The 17,379-nt window shown below is 41.6% G+C and overlaps 1 protein-coding gene across 2 annotated transcripts in view; it reads right to left on the bottom strand.

Moving 5' to 3' along the window:
- GRIN2A (glutamate ionotropic receptor NMDA type subunit 2A) overlaps positions 1–17,379 on the bottom strand; it is a 371,825-nt gene that overhangs the window by 76,314 nt on the left and 278,132 nt on the right. For both annotated transcript variants that reach the window (XM_081089521.1, XM_081089522.1), the window contains one exon: positions 1,270–1,475. In XM_081089521.1, coding sequence (XP_080945647.1) covers positions 1,270–1,475 — 206 coding nt within the window. The remainder of the gene's footprint in view (positions 1–1,269; positions 1,476–17,379) is intronic.

The raw sequence follows: 17,379 nt of genomic DNA, 5'->3' as shown, positions 1-17,379 counted from the left end.
CCTCCAGAATTGTGAGAAATAAATGTCTGTTTTTCAAGCCATGCAGATTATGCTAATTTATAGCAGCCTGACCTGACTAAGACATGGACACATATCCAGAGTACTGCTGAAGTATGGAGAACTAACCCAACTTGGGGAGGGAGTAGTTAAGACTTACAGAACAAGCAAGAACTAGTGAGGTGAAAGGAGGCAATCAGAAAATACTCTGAACAAAAAAAGTAGATTTCCATCCAACCCTAGGCCTTTTCCTTTGGTGAATCCACCACAAGGGTGGTATTTTTGTTTATGTCTGCAATAGCAAAGACTATAATCAGGGCCTTGGACTTGGCCATGAAGACTTGTGCTTCTCCAACAGGTTTATATGTTAGGGAGAAGCCTTCACCAGAGGCTCTGATACAAAAGTCCATTCCTCTTTCAATTGTAATGAAAGAGGAAGTGACATAGGTGCCATGCTTGCTTGCTGCTGCTAAGCTGGGATTCTGCCAGGAGATCAGGTCCCCTTGATCACACCAGAAAGTCATTTGTAAGGTGTGTGTTGATCCCCAAATGGAGAGAACTTTTGAAAAGTTTTGAAAAGTTTGGATCTAGAAAATATAAAAGAGATGGAAGGAAGTGAAAGAGGTGAGGTTGGGGGAGGGGAGCAGCCAGAAAAATACAAAGAAATTAATTGTTTAAGGAAAGATTGAAAGAGAGGGTTGATTCAGCATAATGGCTAGATATAGCCGTGGGCAAACTATGGCCCGCGGGCCGGATCCAGCCCGTTTGAAATGAATAAAACTATTGAAAAAAAAGACCACACCCTTTTATGTAATGATATTTACTTTTAATTTATATTAGTTCACACAAACACTCCATCCATGCTTTTGTTCTGGCCCTCCGGTCCAGTTTAAGAACCCATTGTGGCCCTCGAGTCAAAAAGTTTGCCCACCCCTGGCTAGAACATGGACCAGCCTTTGAGTCCTTGCCCCTTCCATTTACCAGCTGAATGGCTTTAAATGCGTTTCTTAATTTTTTCCATAACTCCATTGTTATGCCTAAAATGTCAAACTCGCTTACCTTGCATTGCGGTTGTTGAAATTAAATAAGGCAAACCACTTGGAGTAGTTCCAGTTTAAGTATTTTTAAAAATCTATCATTATATTATACTTATTATAACAGGGCCTATTTTACATTACACACACTGTTTTCTTTTATAGATTTTGTTATGATCAAGGACACATGCCATTGAAAGGATTGGGCACATTCAACGTGACAGGGTCCCCGACTCACTTGATTTTGACGAACTTCCGACAGGGTACAGTGTTCCTCACACACGACTCGGTCAGCGGGTCTATGTCTTCCACGATGACAAAGGGGGCCTCCTCGAGGGTGACAATGCTCAGATGGTTGTCGTCCGGCTCACAGTCCGAAAAGGACTTGTACCTCGGCCACACGGCGTGCCTCAGGCTCAGGGTCTGGTTCTCCCACTTGCCCACCTGCACCATAAAGACAAAGACAGGCCTGTGCTTTCTGGCACAACTGGTTTCTGGAAAGGCGAGTCTTTCCCCGTGAGAGGAGCAGGAGAAAAATCCATCCCTCTTAAGGGTTTTTCTGCTACTTGCCTCAACGTACGCATCTGCTTTACATGCTGAGAAAAATGGGGACAGACGGAGAGCAGAATATTGGGCACAGACTCACCCCAGACTAATGACATCACGGGGGTTTTGCCTAAGCACTAACACAGTGGTTCTCAACCTTGGCTGCACATTAGAATCACCGGGGAATCTTTTTCAAATTCTGATTTCTGGGCCTCATCCTCCGGAAATTCTGTTTCTTTGTTATGGGGTGGGGCCACAACATTAGTAACAAAGAAACAGAATTTCCGGAGGATGAGACCAAATATCAGGATTTTAAAAAGATTCCCCGGTGATTCTAATGTGCAGCCAAGGCTGAGAACCACTGCCCTAACACTTTTGGAGCTCCCCAGGTGATTCCCGAGTCCTGCCAGAGTTCAGGATCACTGATGTCATGAAAATAGCACGAATTTTTAGAATCAGAGAGACCTGGGCTTGAATCCGCAACTCTGCCACTCATTAGCTGTACAACCCCCAGGCAAGCTCTTAATCACTATGAGCATCTGTTTCTCATCTGAAACTATTCCACCTGCTTTAAAGGTGCCTAAAGTTGGCATAATTCCAACTACTTTATAAAGATGTTGTGAGAATTTTTTATTGATTTGAGAGAAACATCAATTTGTTCCACTTAGTTACGCATTCATTGGTTGATTCTTGTATGTGCCCTGACCCGGAATCGAACCCACAACCTTGGCGTATCAGGATGATGCTCTAGCCAACTGAGCTACCCGACCAGGGCAGGATGTGTGGGAATTAAATAAGGCAATTTATGAAAAACTTACAGCACAGTGCCCGGCACAGAGTTAAGGACCACATACTTTTCCTTTTAAGTATAGAAGAGAGACAATGCAAAGGAGGGGGTTTTTTAGTGCTATAAAAAAAAAAAAGAGGAAAGGGGAAAGGAAGATGAAGTAGAGGGAAGATTAGGGGGAGAGACAACACCAGGGTCAGAGCAGGTGAGGAAACAGAAGCAACACTTCACGCTCAGATATGGTTCTACTTAAGTTGCAGATTGAGGTGAACTTTTATGAATCCAGCACCGAGTGGAGACTTCTGCTTAGTACACATCAAGATCTGTCAAAACAGAATCGATGTGTTCCCTCTGAGCAGCAGCCGGCATCTTAGTGAAATCAAATTAAAGGCTGTGTGTTTTGAACTTTAATTTTATTTGACAGCTTGTTGGCACTGTTCGCATGCACGTGGGAGAAAGCTGCCCCCAGCATCGCACTTTCTCTTTCTTTGCCCTCCTCCCACGTGCAGTTGCTTGACACCACAGGTCAGCCTTTTATTTGTAATATCAGCCTCAAGAAAAAGGCCTCGTCTGAAATGCTAAGTGCCAAGTCCAGGCTCGCCTGTGTCGACATGACCCACCGGCCTCTCCCCCTGGAATGTAAGTGTCGCCAGAAATGAATCGCAGGTCCTTCAAGAGAATTCAGACTCTCTGGACACCAGGAGAGGTGAAGGGTTGGGAGAGGGTGGATAAGGCAGCCAATGTTCTCTAAGATGATCTCATCATTTGGACTGGAAAATCTTTGCTTCTTGTAGAGAAACATCCCATGTGGCTAATTAAAAAAATTGTCCAGCTTCACGGGTACCTTTCGTTTTAAGATAGGAAGGGGAGCAGAGTAGTTTGGTCAAACTTGTTCATCTACCCATGCTGTGATATGTAACACTAGCTGGAGAGAATGTTGAGCCCATCGAATTCTTCATTCATTCAACACGGATTTATTGAACACCAACTCTGAGCTGGCACCAGCCCGGGAACACTGATAGATAAAAACAGAACAATTGCTTCCTTCTTGGAACTATCAGTTGGCTGCAGGTCAAAGATCAAACCTTTAATAATAAATAGATTAAAGACACAGCCAAACTTTTCCTTTTGGAGAATGTTATACCAACTCCCTCCTTGTTTTTTTTCCCCAGAAGCCTGGTAGTTCAGTGGGCAAGCAAATGGCTTTTGGAGTCAAACAGAGCTAAGTATTAATCATGGCTTCTCTACACATACTCACTACATATACATATACACAATTTCTCATTGGCTGAGAAGCCTTGGGAAAGTCACTCAACCTCTCTGAGATTCGCTTTCTCTATCTGTAAAATTCAGATAATAACAGGATACACCTTTCAGGACTATATGAGCCAAAAATATACAAGAAACATTGAGCATAGAAATTAGCACTAGTTAAGTACCTACTAGTACCATGCATGGTAGCTGCTATTATTTTATTATTGTTGTAGTAGGCATTTCAGATGTAGCTCAGATATCACATAATCTTTAAAGGAATTCCTGTCTTCCCTAGTAATACAGAACTTTGCGCCTATCTCCACCATAGCATTTGATGTTATAATTGTAACAATATCACTTTGGGGCGAGGAAATGTGGCAATATCACCCAAAATCCTATTATTATCCTATTATTATCCCCACCAATAATTCCATGGTGAGGATTATTATTCCAACTTCACAATTCAGACAACAAAAGCACAGATAATAAATGGTGGAACCAGAGCAATAGTATGGGGCTATCTGAATCTAAAGATGTTTTCCTACTAGTACATCTATTAATTGATCTGCATTCATCATATTATAGCTCCAGTACCCTTTCTTCCTTCAGAGACAAGCACTGAAGTCCCCAAAATACCTAAATAGAGGCAAAGACTGTTCAGCTAGCAGATCTATGGTGATGTCATTGACCACATCTCATACCCTACACAGTGGGAGGCAGGCAAAAGCTCCATCCAGCTCAAGGCTGACTCATGGAGAGAGAGGTTGCAAAGGTTTATGAGTTCCCAGAGTGCAATCACTTCCTAAATCTTCTCTCTCTCCATTCCCAACATGTCTAAGAAAGCACCCATGAGTTGGCCAAGGAGGGTGGAAGTGAGTGGTGGGTGGAAAAACTTGACCAGAAGCTGAAGTTGCTGTGTAAACAATGCCCTAGATCCTCAGAGCTCTTGTCTACTTCTCTGAGTCTCACAGGCTCCCATTCCAGACACCAAATATCTCAACTTCAAGATTTTATATACCAGACAGAGGAGAACAGACATCCTTATATTTCCCCTCTGATATCCTTATTTCAAAGGACTATAAATGAGTCCAGTGTTTATAAACATAAGTATTTATTGAGTGGCTACTAAGTACCAAGAACTGTGCTAGACACTAAGGATACTATAGAGAAAACAACAAATTACTTGCATGGAATTCTTACGCTAATTGGGAAGACACACATGGGTCAAATAATCACACAAAAGTATATATCATGCAGACCAGGAGGAAGAAAAAAAAAAAGTGAGTAGGTATATGAGAGAAGAGAGGGGGGAAGAAATCACAGGAGGCTTCCCAGAGGAGGTGACACAAACTGAGATTACAAATCTAAGATGAGAGGGTGGGGAGTAAGAGGGAGTGGAGGAAGGAAGAGTACTCCAAGAAGGCATGGGCCAGATGATGCAAAGCCTTGTAGGTCCTGTCAAGGAGTTGAGATTTACTCTAAGAGTTAATTTAGTCTGTTTAGCCAAAATGGAAAATGATATATGGAAGTCATCATGAACATATTTCTGTATATTACCTGTCCAAAAGTGAAGGTTCTTTGCTTCTTCAATCCAAATTCTTCCTTTTTTATGAAAAAAAATTAACGCATACAAAAGAGAGTAGTAAAATGAATCTCTATATTCCCATTATTTCGCTTCATTAGTTACTAACTCATGCCAGTCTTGTTTCATTTATACTCCACTACTTTTTCCATGCTATATTGAAGAAAGTCCCAACTATCATGTCATTTCATTCACAAATTCTTACTTTGATTTAAATATCTAACCTCCATTTGCTTAATAATAGTATACCTCAACAATCTATATATTTATGTATTTGCTACATTTGTTAGATAATGATTCCCCAGTCTAGCAGAGATTGGTTTCTATGTCCCCAGCTTCTAACTCAGGCTTTAGCACAAGGAGGGACTTAATGGATAGTTGTTAATGGAATGAATGAACACACAGCTTGAATTAAAAAAAAAATGTTCATGAGACAGAAAATGCTAGTGGATTGATCAGTGTATCCTTATATGCCTCAGCTATGGAATCTTGTAACCTAAGGAATGACGTAGGCTGAGCCAATGGGAATTTTCCCTGGGACTTTTGCTGGGACTAGTAAGATAGGGTGGGCATGACAAAAGAACCAATCAGAGATTAAACATGGAGCTAAAAAATAAAGCAGAGATTAATAAAATCTTGATGGTATTGCCTGAGCTCTTATAACAATAAAAGTTGACAATCACTAAGCACTTATGTATTAGGTACCATTCTTAGCACTAGCTTAATTCTTATAAACACTTTATACACAAGAAAAAAAGTGAGGGCAGGTGATTTTTATCTCTATCATGAATTTTTTTTTGTACTTAAAAACATTCCCAAACTCACCCAAATAGACTGTGTGAGAGAAGAAAAAAATGTTTTACCTTCAAAATAAACTGCATTTTGGTGATAAACCTTTGAGTGTTTTCAGCAAGTATATTGAAGTTTTGAGGACAAAGAAAACTAATTGACCTCTGATGGAGAAAAGTTATTTTGTTAAAAGAAATATGAAAAGGGTAAATTAACTTTGTAATGATTTTTTATCCATTCTTATTAATAAAATTTAAATTCGCTTTTAGAAAGCGAATTGCTCTTAAGGTCCTAAAAAGCATTTTGTGAAAGGGCAGTGATTACTTCTTGAAAAGTTCAGCCAATACTTTCCCAGAATAGAGGCTCTTAAGTTAATATTTACCCCTTCGTGTCTGGGTAAATTCAGAGACATGTCATCTAGGCTGCAAGAAAGAAGGTTAATAGATGTGTGTGGCTCTCCTTTCAGAGATATGAGTGTTGGATCTTATTTGATCTCTTCACAAAATGCTTACAAGAGACAATTAAAATCTCTTTATTACTGGCCTCCTGGTTTTCCAAACCATCCCCTAAAACATATATCTAAACACCCCTACTCAACTCCTTCCATGATGCATTCTGCCTACAGAATCCAAACCAGACTCCCCTTTACATTAAAGGACCCTGTGATATAGGTCCAATTAACCTTGTTACACTCTCATTGATCTCTCTCTTTCCCATTCTTGTACACCCTATACATACTCTCACACTAAAACATGTGCACCTTCAAAACACACATACTCACTATGCATACCTACACATACTCACTACATATACATATAAATGTCCATGTGTGTATATGTGTATATATGTCACATACCTATACATCATACATAAACCTATAAACACACACCTGCATGCATACACGCATACCTACCCATACACAATACACACATATATACACTCACACACATGCACAACTACACAAACACACATACCTAGCCCGTACCTAAACACACTTCTACACACACACACACACACACACACACACACACACACACTACTAAGCCACAACGATGTATCTAGTTTTCAGTTCTCACCACACACACCTTGAACAACACCCACTTCCCTACTTTGCCTGGACTATTTCTTCTACCTGAAATTCCTCACCTTATTATCGCCACAGTTTGAAATCCTACCCATTCTTTCCAGGTCCAGCTCAAATACCACTTCTCCCATGGACCCTAATTCTCCATCTGGATTTCATTTTGCATCTTCTGTGCCTCCAGAACATTTTCTTTTTGAATTCTCCCACTTGTCCATTCATGCCCTCAATACACATGCATCCGGTGCTGTACCCTGTGCCAGGCACTGCAGGAGGCTCTGGGGCTACAACTGTGAACAGGCCCAGGCCCGGTCCCCACCCTCAGTTTCCAGTCTGGCTGGAGAGAAGTTAAAGCTCAAGGGCAATAAAGCAAGATGACCGCCTGCTAGGGTAAGCACAGGATGCTACTGAAGCAGACAGCCACCTGCTCTGGAAGGAACCCAAAGATGCTTCCTGTAGGAAGTGGCTTCCAACTATGAGCCAGACCAGAAGAGTTGTGGTGTGGCTAGTTAAAGGTTTTATCATTATCCTGGGGGCAACTGAGGGGTATGGAGGGGGGGGGGGTGGGGTGACTGAAGACTTTTAATCAGGGGAGGGCTAAATCAATCTGGTGTATTAGAAAACTTCTTACCAAAACTTCTTACCAGAGACAGGGCTTGTGGCTAAAAAATTGTGAATTCAGACAGATGGGTTAGGAGGCAGTTGCATTAATCTGGTTGAGGCTCACATAGGACCATATCGGTGAGGCCGGCATAACTCATGAGATCTCAAAGTGGTAGAATCAATAGAACTTGGAGACCAATTGTATAACTGTATGTAAGTGGGGAGCGATGACCCAGGCTGCACTGAATTACAGTTCTGTTGAGTATCCGGCCTGGCCAGCTTCCACAACCATGTGACACCCCCCACCCCCCTTCGGATATGCTATGGCATTCACCCACAAGCCAGTTCAATAAATATTTGCTAAACTGAGCTCGACTCAGACTGCAGCATACCATCCATTTTTACTTGGAATCAAAGTTTAAAGAGGAAAATGACCTGTTTACTCAGCTCCTTTCCTTGGAGATAAGACAATAGGGATTACAAAATTAAACATCAGAAAGGAAATTTATTAAAACTGACGACGGAAGCAGAGTTCACACTGCCTGGGGTCTAGCTTGCCTGTCCCCGGTTAGCTCGTTGGGTGATTTCATAACCAAGGTGGAAAGAGGCCTTAAAACAAACACCCCATGTGTGCAAAACATCGGAAAACATTTCACTTTGGATAATAAGCAATGATTTACTCCCAAGCTAGAGAAAATGAGTAATTAACTCCTCAGAAAGATAAATTTAAGGAGAAAAACAAGGCAAACAAGGAGGCCAATTTCTCTCCACCTGAAATATAAAGTCTTCCAAAGGACATGAGATAAATGGCCGTGAAGGAAATTTAAAATGATTTAATGTCCATATTTAGCATAACTAACATCATCGATTAGCATCACTTCCATGCCTCTGCATGCAAATCTAATACTGTAAGCAAGCTGATAGCAGGGTTACACACAAGTAAGTTTGTCTTGGGTTGCTGCTTGAAACCTGACACAGATTTCAATTTGATTGATCAGGAAACTAGAGCACAGATGTGTAAGCCACGGCCTGATATGAAGTTGAAATGTACTCTATCTGGAGAACTTTGCAATTGAGTCCAATGGTATATTTTTTTTTAACCAAATCCCGAGTGAAATTTCATCCAAAACAGCTAGAGTCTGCTGAAACAAAACGTCTTATCGGAACCCAACTTTTCCCTTCATGGTATATTCAGTTTCTGTTACAAAGAAACTGTTGCCCGGGGCGGGTGGCTCAGGTGGTTGGGTGTCGTCCTGAGCACCAAAAGGTTGCTGGTTGATTCCTGGTCAGGGCATGTACCCAGGTTGTGGCTTTGTTCCCCGGTCGAGGTGCATGCAGGAGGTAACCAATCTATGTTTCTCTCTCATATCAATCTTTCTCTCTCTCTCCTTCCCTCTCTCTCTAAAGTCAATTTAAAAACAGATATTTTTAAAAAGAAACTTCTGGAAAGCAGATGTGGGTCAAACCTATTTTGTCTTCAATGCCCTGGGGCCACAGATGCCACTGGCAGAGTGACACTAAGAATTACTTTCCAGATACAGAGGGGACAATGTCTGCTACCTTTGAATGCACTGTCTTAAATGGGACTATGAGGCTTCAGCATGAATAAGAACCTCTCATTGGGGGCTAGTTAAGAAGGCAGACTCCTAGATCTCAGGAGTGCCTGCCTCAGTAGGTCTGGGAGGAGGCCTGGGAACCTGGCTTTTCAACCAAGGTCTAAGTCATTCTGTTCCAGGTGGTCTAAGCACCTGAAGGACTGTGCCTGTGGGTCCCAGCAGGATTGAATACGGCATAAGAAAAGATGGAAATCTTTCTTCTTGGGTTACTTATGTAACCAGTAGCAATTGCCAGCAGATCTAAATGAGTTTAATCAGCTATTAGAGCCTTAATTAAATTCCTCTCAGTTGAAATTTCAGAATTGCCTAATTGTTACACAGCTCACATTGGAGCAGTTGATTTTTTTCTCCTATAATAACCGCTCTCAGGATAATCTAATATCTTCATGGATAACCGTGTCAGCTATTTTAGAACCCAGCACTGAGATGGAAATTCATGGAGATGTGTTTTGATCATTGTTATTTCCATAAAACAACTTGCCTATTTGCTTCTCTTCTCCTCTTGATGTTCCGCCTACAGCGGAAGAGCTCAATGCTTGTTCGACCTCAGATTTGGTGAAAGTCTCTGGGACCATGAGCCACCATTTCCTTTAGAAGTTCATGTATAATCTTCCATCCTCCAGAGTTCCTCTGTTCCCCAAGTTCTATTTCTCTGGTTTTCTTTTATTCTTTGTGTGCTCTCAAAAGTGATGTGTCTGGTAATTAGCTAAACAGTTAATAGTAGTTTTTTGGGGTTTTTTTATCTTCTTTGGTTCCACACTGGAATGATATAACATGAGAGGCTTGAAAATTCAGCAGAACATAAAAAAGAAGCTCTTTCACAATTACTAATTAATTTTTGTAACATGTTCTTGGGAGTCCTTTATTGAGCAACTTCCATATCAATCAATCTACTGCAGGCTGTAATAATGACTATTAAATAATTAGTAAGTATAATAACTGGCAATTCTTGAGGGACCACCCCACCATGCCTTTTTTTCTCTTTACCCTCACAGACCTGTAAAGAAAAGGCCATTATAACCTTTAATTTCCTGATTAGGAAATGGGGGGGGGGGGGCGCTTAAGTGACTTGCCCAAGAGCAAACAGTGACTGAGAGCTTCTGGAATCTGAGCTCAGACTACCTGATTTGAGAGCCTGGGACCATTATCAGCCTTTGATGTCCCCAAGACTGCCATCAGACTTGCTTTGCGAAATATTAAGGCAAACAGGAGCAGTTGGCTTTGTTGCTGGAATGCTCCATGGATCTGCTGCAGAAAGTGGTGGCCTGGGGGCCTGGAGCACCTGAGTTCTGCCTCGCACTGTGCAGAGTCTCCCCACTTTGTGGAGGGGCAATGTCTTCCTTTTCTGTGAGGTACAGCCAGAGGTGGTCATCTTGCACTTTTTTTTCGTGTACACCAGTTTTATTTCCTCAATTTACCCATGAATTGATTCTTCTAAGGACCTTGAATTCCACCATGAAAATGCCTCTACCAGCAGGGCCGCAGTGAGCCCTTGCCGGCTGGAGGTTGCATTCTACTGCTATTAACACTGACATCCAAGAAACGATTAGAATAAGAGATCAGGGGGAAAAATCCACCGCTCAAATGTGACCTGAGTGACAATTAGTTAATTTGGGGATTTCAACCAAGCGGAATGTAATTAAGTCTCTAACAGCTGATTAGCCTTTTTCTTCGCCTCTGTAATCATCCCCATTCCTTACATAAGGGACCTTAGAAGACAGGATTCCATCTTCCCTTTGTGTCATGCTGTACTTGAGATGCTGACGGCCAAGGCCCCACAAGTCTGTTTATAGTGCTGCATCTGTGATTATCAAAACTCAAACATAAACTTGGTTGAACTGCTTAAAGGGCTGCTTCCTTGGAGAAGAAAACCAGAATGCACATAGATCTGCATCTCCAGGAGGAGATGTGGGGGGTTGGGGAGGTGGAGATGGGACAATCACAGAACCTGAAAAGGGGGAGGGGGAGGATAAGGATGTAACATTGGATCAGACCTTGACCCAAGGTCAGTCCTCTTTAACAGTAATAGTGATAACCATTATTCTTCCTTGTGACACCTTCACAAAGACAATTTAGAAAAAATGTCAAGGTTTCGCTTTGACCTTCTAATGTACTTTTTTGGGTAAATTTCAAAGATCAGTGTCATTTCTACTTGTAAGAGAAATGAAATGCCGTTTGCAATCTGGCAGAGTAAATAGCCCTTTTTTGGGAGTATTTACCTGAATGACATTTAGCAGCTCTTATTCCCTCGATAGAGTTTCCGGTAAGAGTTAGGATGCAGTCAAGAGATGCATCCTCTGATGCTGGGCTAATTGCTGAAACACCTTGCATTTATTGGGATTATTGAGTCATTCTTACTAGCCTAGAAATTATGACAAGGTTGGGTATGAATACAGATGTGACTTCTCCTCTTACTATTGGGCAACTTTTAAAAATAAAAACCTTGAAAGGTAGCAAACTTTTGGACTGCCCAACAGTTCATGAAAGGAGGTAAGTTCTAGATAATTAAGTTGCAGACCAGGGAAGCAGGAGACTTCAATGCATCAAGCCTGACTTAGGCGATGGAATAGGCCCAAAGCTGATGGATTTCCTCACACAGTATTATGTAAAACCGCCAACTTCATTTGGATCTTGGCCCTGAGCTTTCAAAGTTAACCTCATTGACAGTGTCTGCAGAGTTTTAAAATAAGGTTATAAGACCCGGGGGTATCGATCAGCTGCAAAGCATTTTATCCCCTCATCCGTGAAAAGTTACTGGATTGTGAAAGTTGAAGTGTTTGGAACTTGATGTCGGGTCTCTGATGGGCATTTGTGTTTGTTTGTTTTCATATCTAGGGCAAAACAATAAATTTATATTTTTGAGATGGACATTTTCCTCCTTCCATATGAAAGGGTGAGCCAGGGGTTGGTGCCTGAGGCCCTGCTGGTTATTAGGAAGATGCTAACTGAAGCCCTTGTGCATGGATGAAATCCATCACTGTGATAAACGCACATGGATCAGAATTTCAATTCTCTGTAGATAAGATGGTATTTTGACAATCATTTTTCTTTGCTCAGTTCTGGCCCCAAACTATTTGCTCCAGGCTTGTCTGAGCCCTAAAGTATTCCAGGGAGAGGATCCTCTGCAATACTAAAGCCAGCAGAAGATTTAATGGTGAGAAAACAGTAATAAGCTTAACCACAGCTTTGCCCACTGTTAAGAATATGATTAGAAGGCAGTGGTGGAGACGAGGATCCCCTTGGGATGGGCCAGATTAAGTCTTGGTATTTCAAAAATAAAGCCTAAGGAACCCTCTACTATCTGGCCCAATTTCATCCAAACCTATTAACCTTATCTTGGACACCAATGAACAATTCCAGAACCCTGTAGAGTTACTGGGAGGAAATGACAATCATGGTGACTAACCAGGCAAGCATTGTTTTCTCTGTTGAACTATACCAGCAAACTCAGAAGGGTAAAAAACTCTAGAAATGGAGTCAGAAGACCCACGTTCAAGTTCAACTATAATGCTTATAAGCAACGTCACCTTATTTAAATAAAAAAAAATTTCAGATTCACACAAACTGTAGCCTAGGCTAGCACCCCAAGGTTCCTAATTATTCTGACTGTTACAACCAGTAAGTGAAGCTATTTCCAGGAGTTCGGTTACTTAGGGTTGGATGACATTGACTTATTGGTCAATTCATTCAGCAAATGTTTACCTAGTGCCTAGTATGTGTCATAAACTGTTTTATCACTGGTGATTCAGCAGTAAATAGGCTCTAAGCTGAGGATTACCAAACTTCAGCCCAAGGACCAACTATTTTTGTACAGCCCATGAGCTAAGATGAATGTTGCATTTTTAAATGGTTGAAAAAGATGAAATAATATTTTTTGACAGGGGAAAATTATATGAGATTTTAAGTTCAGTGTCCATAAATAAAGTTTGATTGGAATACAACCATGCTCATTTTCTTATATGTTATTTATGGTTGCTTTCACACTAAAACAGAAAATTGAATACTTGCCATACACCCAGTATGGCCCACATACAAAACTAATATTTATTAGCTGCCCTTTACATAAAATATTTGCAAACCCCTGATTTAAGTCCCTGTTCATAAGAGACCCACCCAACAGGAGAGAAAGTAAAATAAAATGCCCTCAGAATTAATTACAATATAAAACAGAAAATGATAAGTCCCAAAGGAGGAAAGGTAAAATAAATGCAGAGGGCACCAGAAATAAGAGAGAAAATCTGATGAGAGAGGAAATAAATTATGAAAGGAGTGGCAACTGAGGGGAGCTGTGGAGTAGGCAAAGGAGTTGAAAAATCAGAATAGAGAGAAGGTGTGACAGTGGGGAATTGTGATCAACCCCACCATTCTTTTGACATTGTTTCTGGAAATACTGACTCTGACTAATATGTAGCTTGTAGATATGCAGCATGTTTGTATAAGAACCCTAGGAGCTAACTTCAGAAGGTACATACTCTGACATTCAGGCATCCCAGTTCCAGGAGATTTGCTGACCTTCAACCATAGAACCAAGATGATGCACACTAGACCATCACTTGACCAGTTTTAAGATCCTTAACAGAATGGGCTGTGCTGGCCTGCACATAGGAAACTTGTCAACACTCTCCGCTTTATTTCTTTATTCTGCTTTCTCTCTCCCTCTTAAATAAAAATCTCTGCCTGCACTCAAGTGAGGAGGTGGGCTTTGCAACAAGAGTCCTCCATCTCTTCAGGTGACCAGCACTTGAATAAATCTCTTTCCTTTTCACCTGAACCTGTCTCATGAATTTGTCTTTCATGGTGGCAGGCAGTTGAAACTTGGACTTCTGGGTTGAATGAATAATGTGAAAGCACAGAAATTGAGTTTAAGGGACATGTTTGTGCACTAGGAAGTTGTTAATGTGGCTCAGTGGTTGAGTGTCAACCTATGGGCCAGGAGGTCACAGTTCAATTCCCAGTCAGGGCACATGCCCAGGTTGTGGGCTCAATCCCCAGTAAGAGATGTGCGGGAGGTGGCCCATCAATGATTCTCTCTCATCATTGATATTTCTCTCACTCTCCCTCTCCTTTCCTCTCTGAAATTAATAAATATATTTTTTAAAAGTTGTCTAAATTGGATGAAATACACAATATACAAGGAGATTGGAAAAGAAAGAGGAATAGAGGAAACATTGAGATAAGATCACAGAAGCCCCGTTGGGGTGAAATCCTTATGTGCACGTTGGAATTCAGTGGCATTTGAGTTCAACTTGGCAAATGGCCTTGGGATCCCTTAATGACTTACTCAACGTCTGAGGATAATATTGGTGATTTCATCCATGTAGGGCTGATATTTATCACCATCCACATCTTTTGGGATTTTCATATAATTGTATAATTTATTTTATAAATCCGTTCATATTTGTCAGGCTATTTTCATAAAATTAGAGGTCAGTGTTTTGTTTTGTTTTGTTTTACCTTCCCTTTATTGATCACCTTCAGTTCACTTTAACTGCCCATTTCTATAAAGGGGAAATTCACTTAGAATTGCTTGATTTCAAAGTTTCTAAATTTAGATAATTCACAACACTCTCACACAGCTATCCTCATGCCTCTTCTCCAATATTATTTTGGCCACTGGCCCTACTTTCTCCCAATTGATCTACTCACCATGCCTCCATGTCCTCCCAGTTCCAACCTAGACTTCTTCATCTATCAAATCAATAGTTGTTGTAGCTTTTTATGCCATACCCACAATTATCTTGCTCCCACTTTGTCCTCCTGTCATACCCACCTGGCACTATTACCCTCCCCCAACTCTGAGTCAGTCCAACCACTTCTTTACCTGTCAACCACAGAGTACAGGCAAAAAATCTCACAAAACCACTTTAAATGTAAGGACTCCCTCTCTGGCTGGAAATCCTTCTCCCTTTTCCTGATTGGCTATCTCCCATTCTCTATAAACTATTTCAAGCCTTCACACCTGCCCACAAGACTGCAATTTCACCAGCTCCGTCCTCACTCCTAGCTGATGAATCTGTCTCTTATTTCACAGGGTCTGTAGACAACCCACACACCCCAGAAACTTACCTGCCTCTGCCCATATCTTCCTTTTCCGGTCCTTTAATAATGAAAGAGGCATCTCTCCTCTAGCCAAACACTAATCCCATTATTTTTGCTCTGGACACAGTCCTCTTCGGTACCAACCTCTTCTCTAAATCTGGCCTCACCAAGATCAGCAGTCACTTATTCATCACTAAATCCAACATCTGACATTGAAGCTACTCCTGCCTTCCTTGAGTCTCCCTGCCATTGACAGTCATGATCCTGCCCTTTCTAGGCTATTCCCCACCTCTTTGCCATCTCCAACTCTGCCAAAATGTGAGCTCCTCTTTCTCTGCACATTTTTAAGTGTCCTTCCCCTCCCTGGTGCATCCAGATATCTATGCTCAGGCCCCTGCTACTGTCCACTCTTCACTAATCATCTCTATGTTTATGACCCTCACACCTTACTGTCTTTCATCAGCTCCTCTCTAATGCCTCCAAGAAACCTCAAACTTAGTGAGCGTAGAGTGGAACTTATCATTTCACCTTCAACAGTTTTTCAAAAAGCACAATTTCTCTTCCGTGTGCCAAATATGAGTTATTGAAACCCCAACCCTGGAAATATTCATTTCTCTCCCTACACCCCTATATATATTAAACCAATTGCCAAGGCTTGGTAGCTATAATATTTGAATATTTTCCCTTGTTTGTGTCTTTTCTGTGACCACCACCCTAGTCTTGACCTCTGATTGGTGTCCCTGCCCCAGATGGTGTTCCTCTCAGCAGATTCTCCAAGCAGCAGCCTAAGCCGTCACTCTAAATAGCTCTGCATATGTGATTGTTCCACTCTGCTCCTTAAAACCTTTTGATGGTTTTGGAATCGAGTGAAAATGCCTGACCATAATCCATATGACCAGCCCATTTCCGAGCCTCTCTTGGTCTCTGCACTCATGCTAACCTCATTTCGGACAACCACCTTCCCACTCCACACCTGTCCCATCCACATTGACTCATGAATCCCACAGAACTAATCACAGGCTTCTGAATACAACGAACTTCTCTCAGTGCCGGGTTTGAACAGATGCTACTACCCTGCACAGAAAAAGCTTTCCTACTCTCTGCCTTGCACCCTTTTCCTTGACCTTCAGAACTCTACATGGAGGACAGCTCTTCTGGGAAGCAGACCCTGAGCCTGTAAAAGTGGTCAGGTGATCTCCTCTTTGTTTATCTCATCAAGTATTACAAGTAGTCATATGCTAACCTGTCTGCCCTCGCTGACTCACTGAGGGGGTTGGGGGACTGTATTCTCTCTGTTGGCCTTAGAATCCCTTATACTCAGCTCAAGGCCTCTTATATAGCAGATGCATAAAATTTTATTATGTAAACCACTGAATAAGTACATGTACCAACATGACCACCATAACCCTGACCTTCCTGTAATCAACTATCAACTTTGTTGGTCTCTTCTGGTAATTAAAATGTACTAAAAATAACGTGGATTTGGAGTCAGCTGGAACTGAGTCTGAATATCAGTTTCTTTGCTTATGAGCTGTGTGACCTTGGCTAAGTTTATTTCCCAGGCCTTCCTCTCCTCCTCTGTCAAGTCGGGATAATAGGAGTAATCATATCATATGATTACTGTGAGAATTAATAAAATAATGCCTACAAAGCACTTACCCTGTTCGCTACAGTCTGGCCTATAGTAGGTATTCAGACAAGGTTAGTTCCATCCCATCTACAATGTGCGTGTCTCATGACGTTGACGTGAACCCCTGGGTGCGGGACGCCGGCTGTAACTCCAGAACAGGGGAGGCAAGGCATTGATTTTATCAATACTCCAGGCCCAGGGCTTGTATATCAAAATGACACGTAGGAAATGCATTAGCTTTTTGTGCCCTAAGGGGAGACAGATATGTTATTCACTTACGGCTCCCTACCGTAGACAGAGCGGGTTTGCCTATTAATATAATTCTGTGCACAGAGAAGGAGGTTCTGCCAAGAGCAGCCTGGCATTACTTTAGCTCTACCAATAAGTCCAAAGACCTGATGCTTATTTCTAATTCCATTTG

Source organism: Myotis nattereri (assembly GCF_964212035.1).
Source record: "Myotis nattereri genome assembly, chromosome: 4".
Classification (NCBI taxonomy): Eukaryota; Metazoa; Chordata; class Mammalia; order Chiroptera; family Vespertilionidae; genus Myotis; species Myotis nattereri.
Note: the sequence above shows the minus strand (reverse complement) of the source record. Positions and strands in the feature narration are given on the sequence as shown.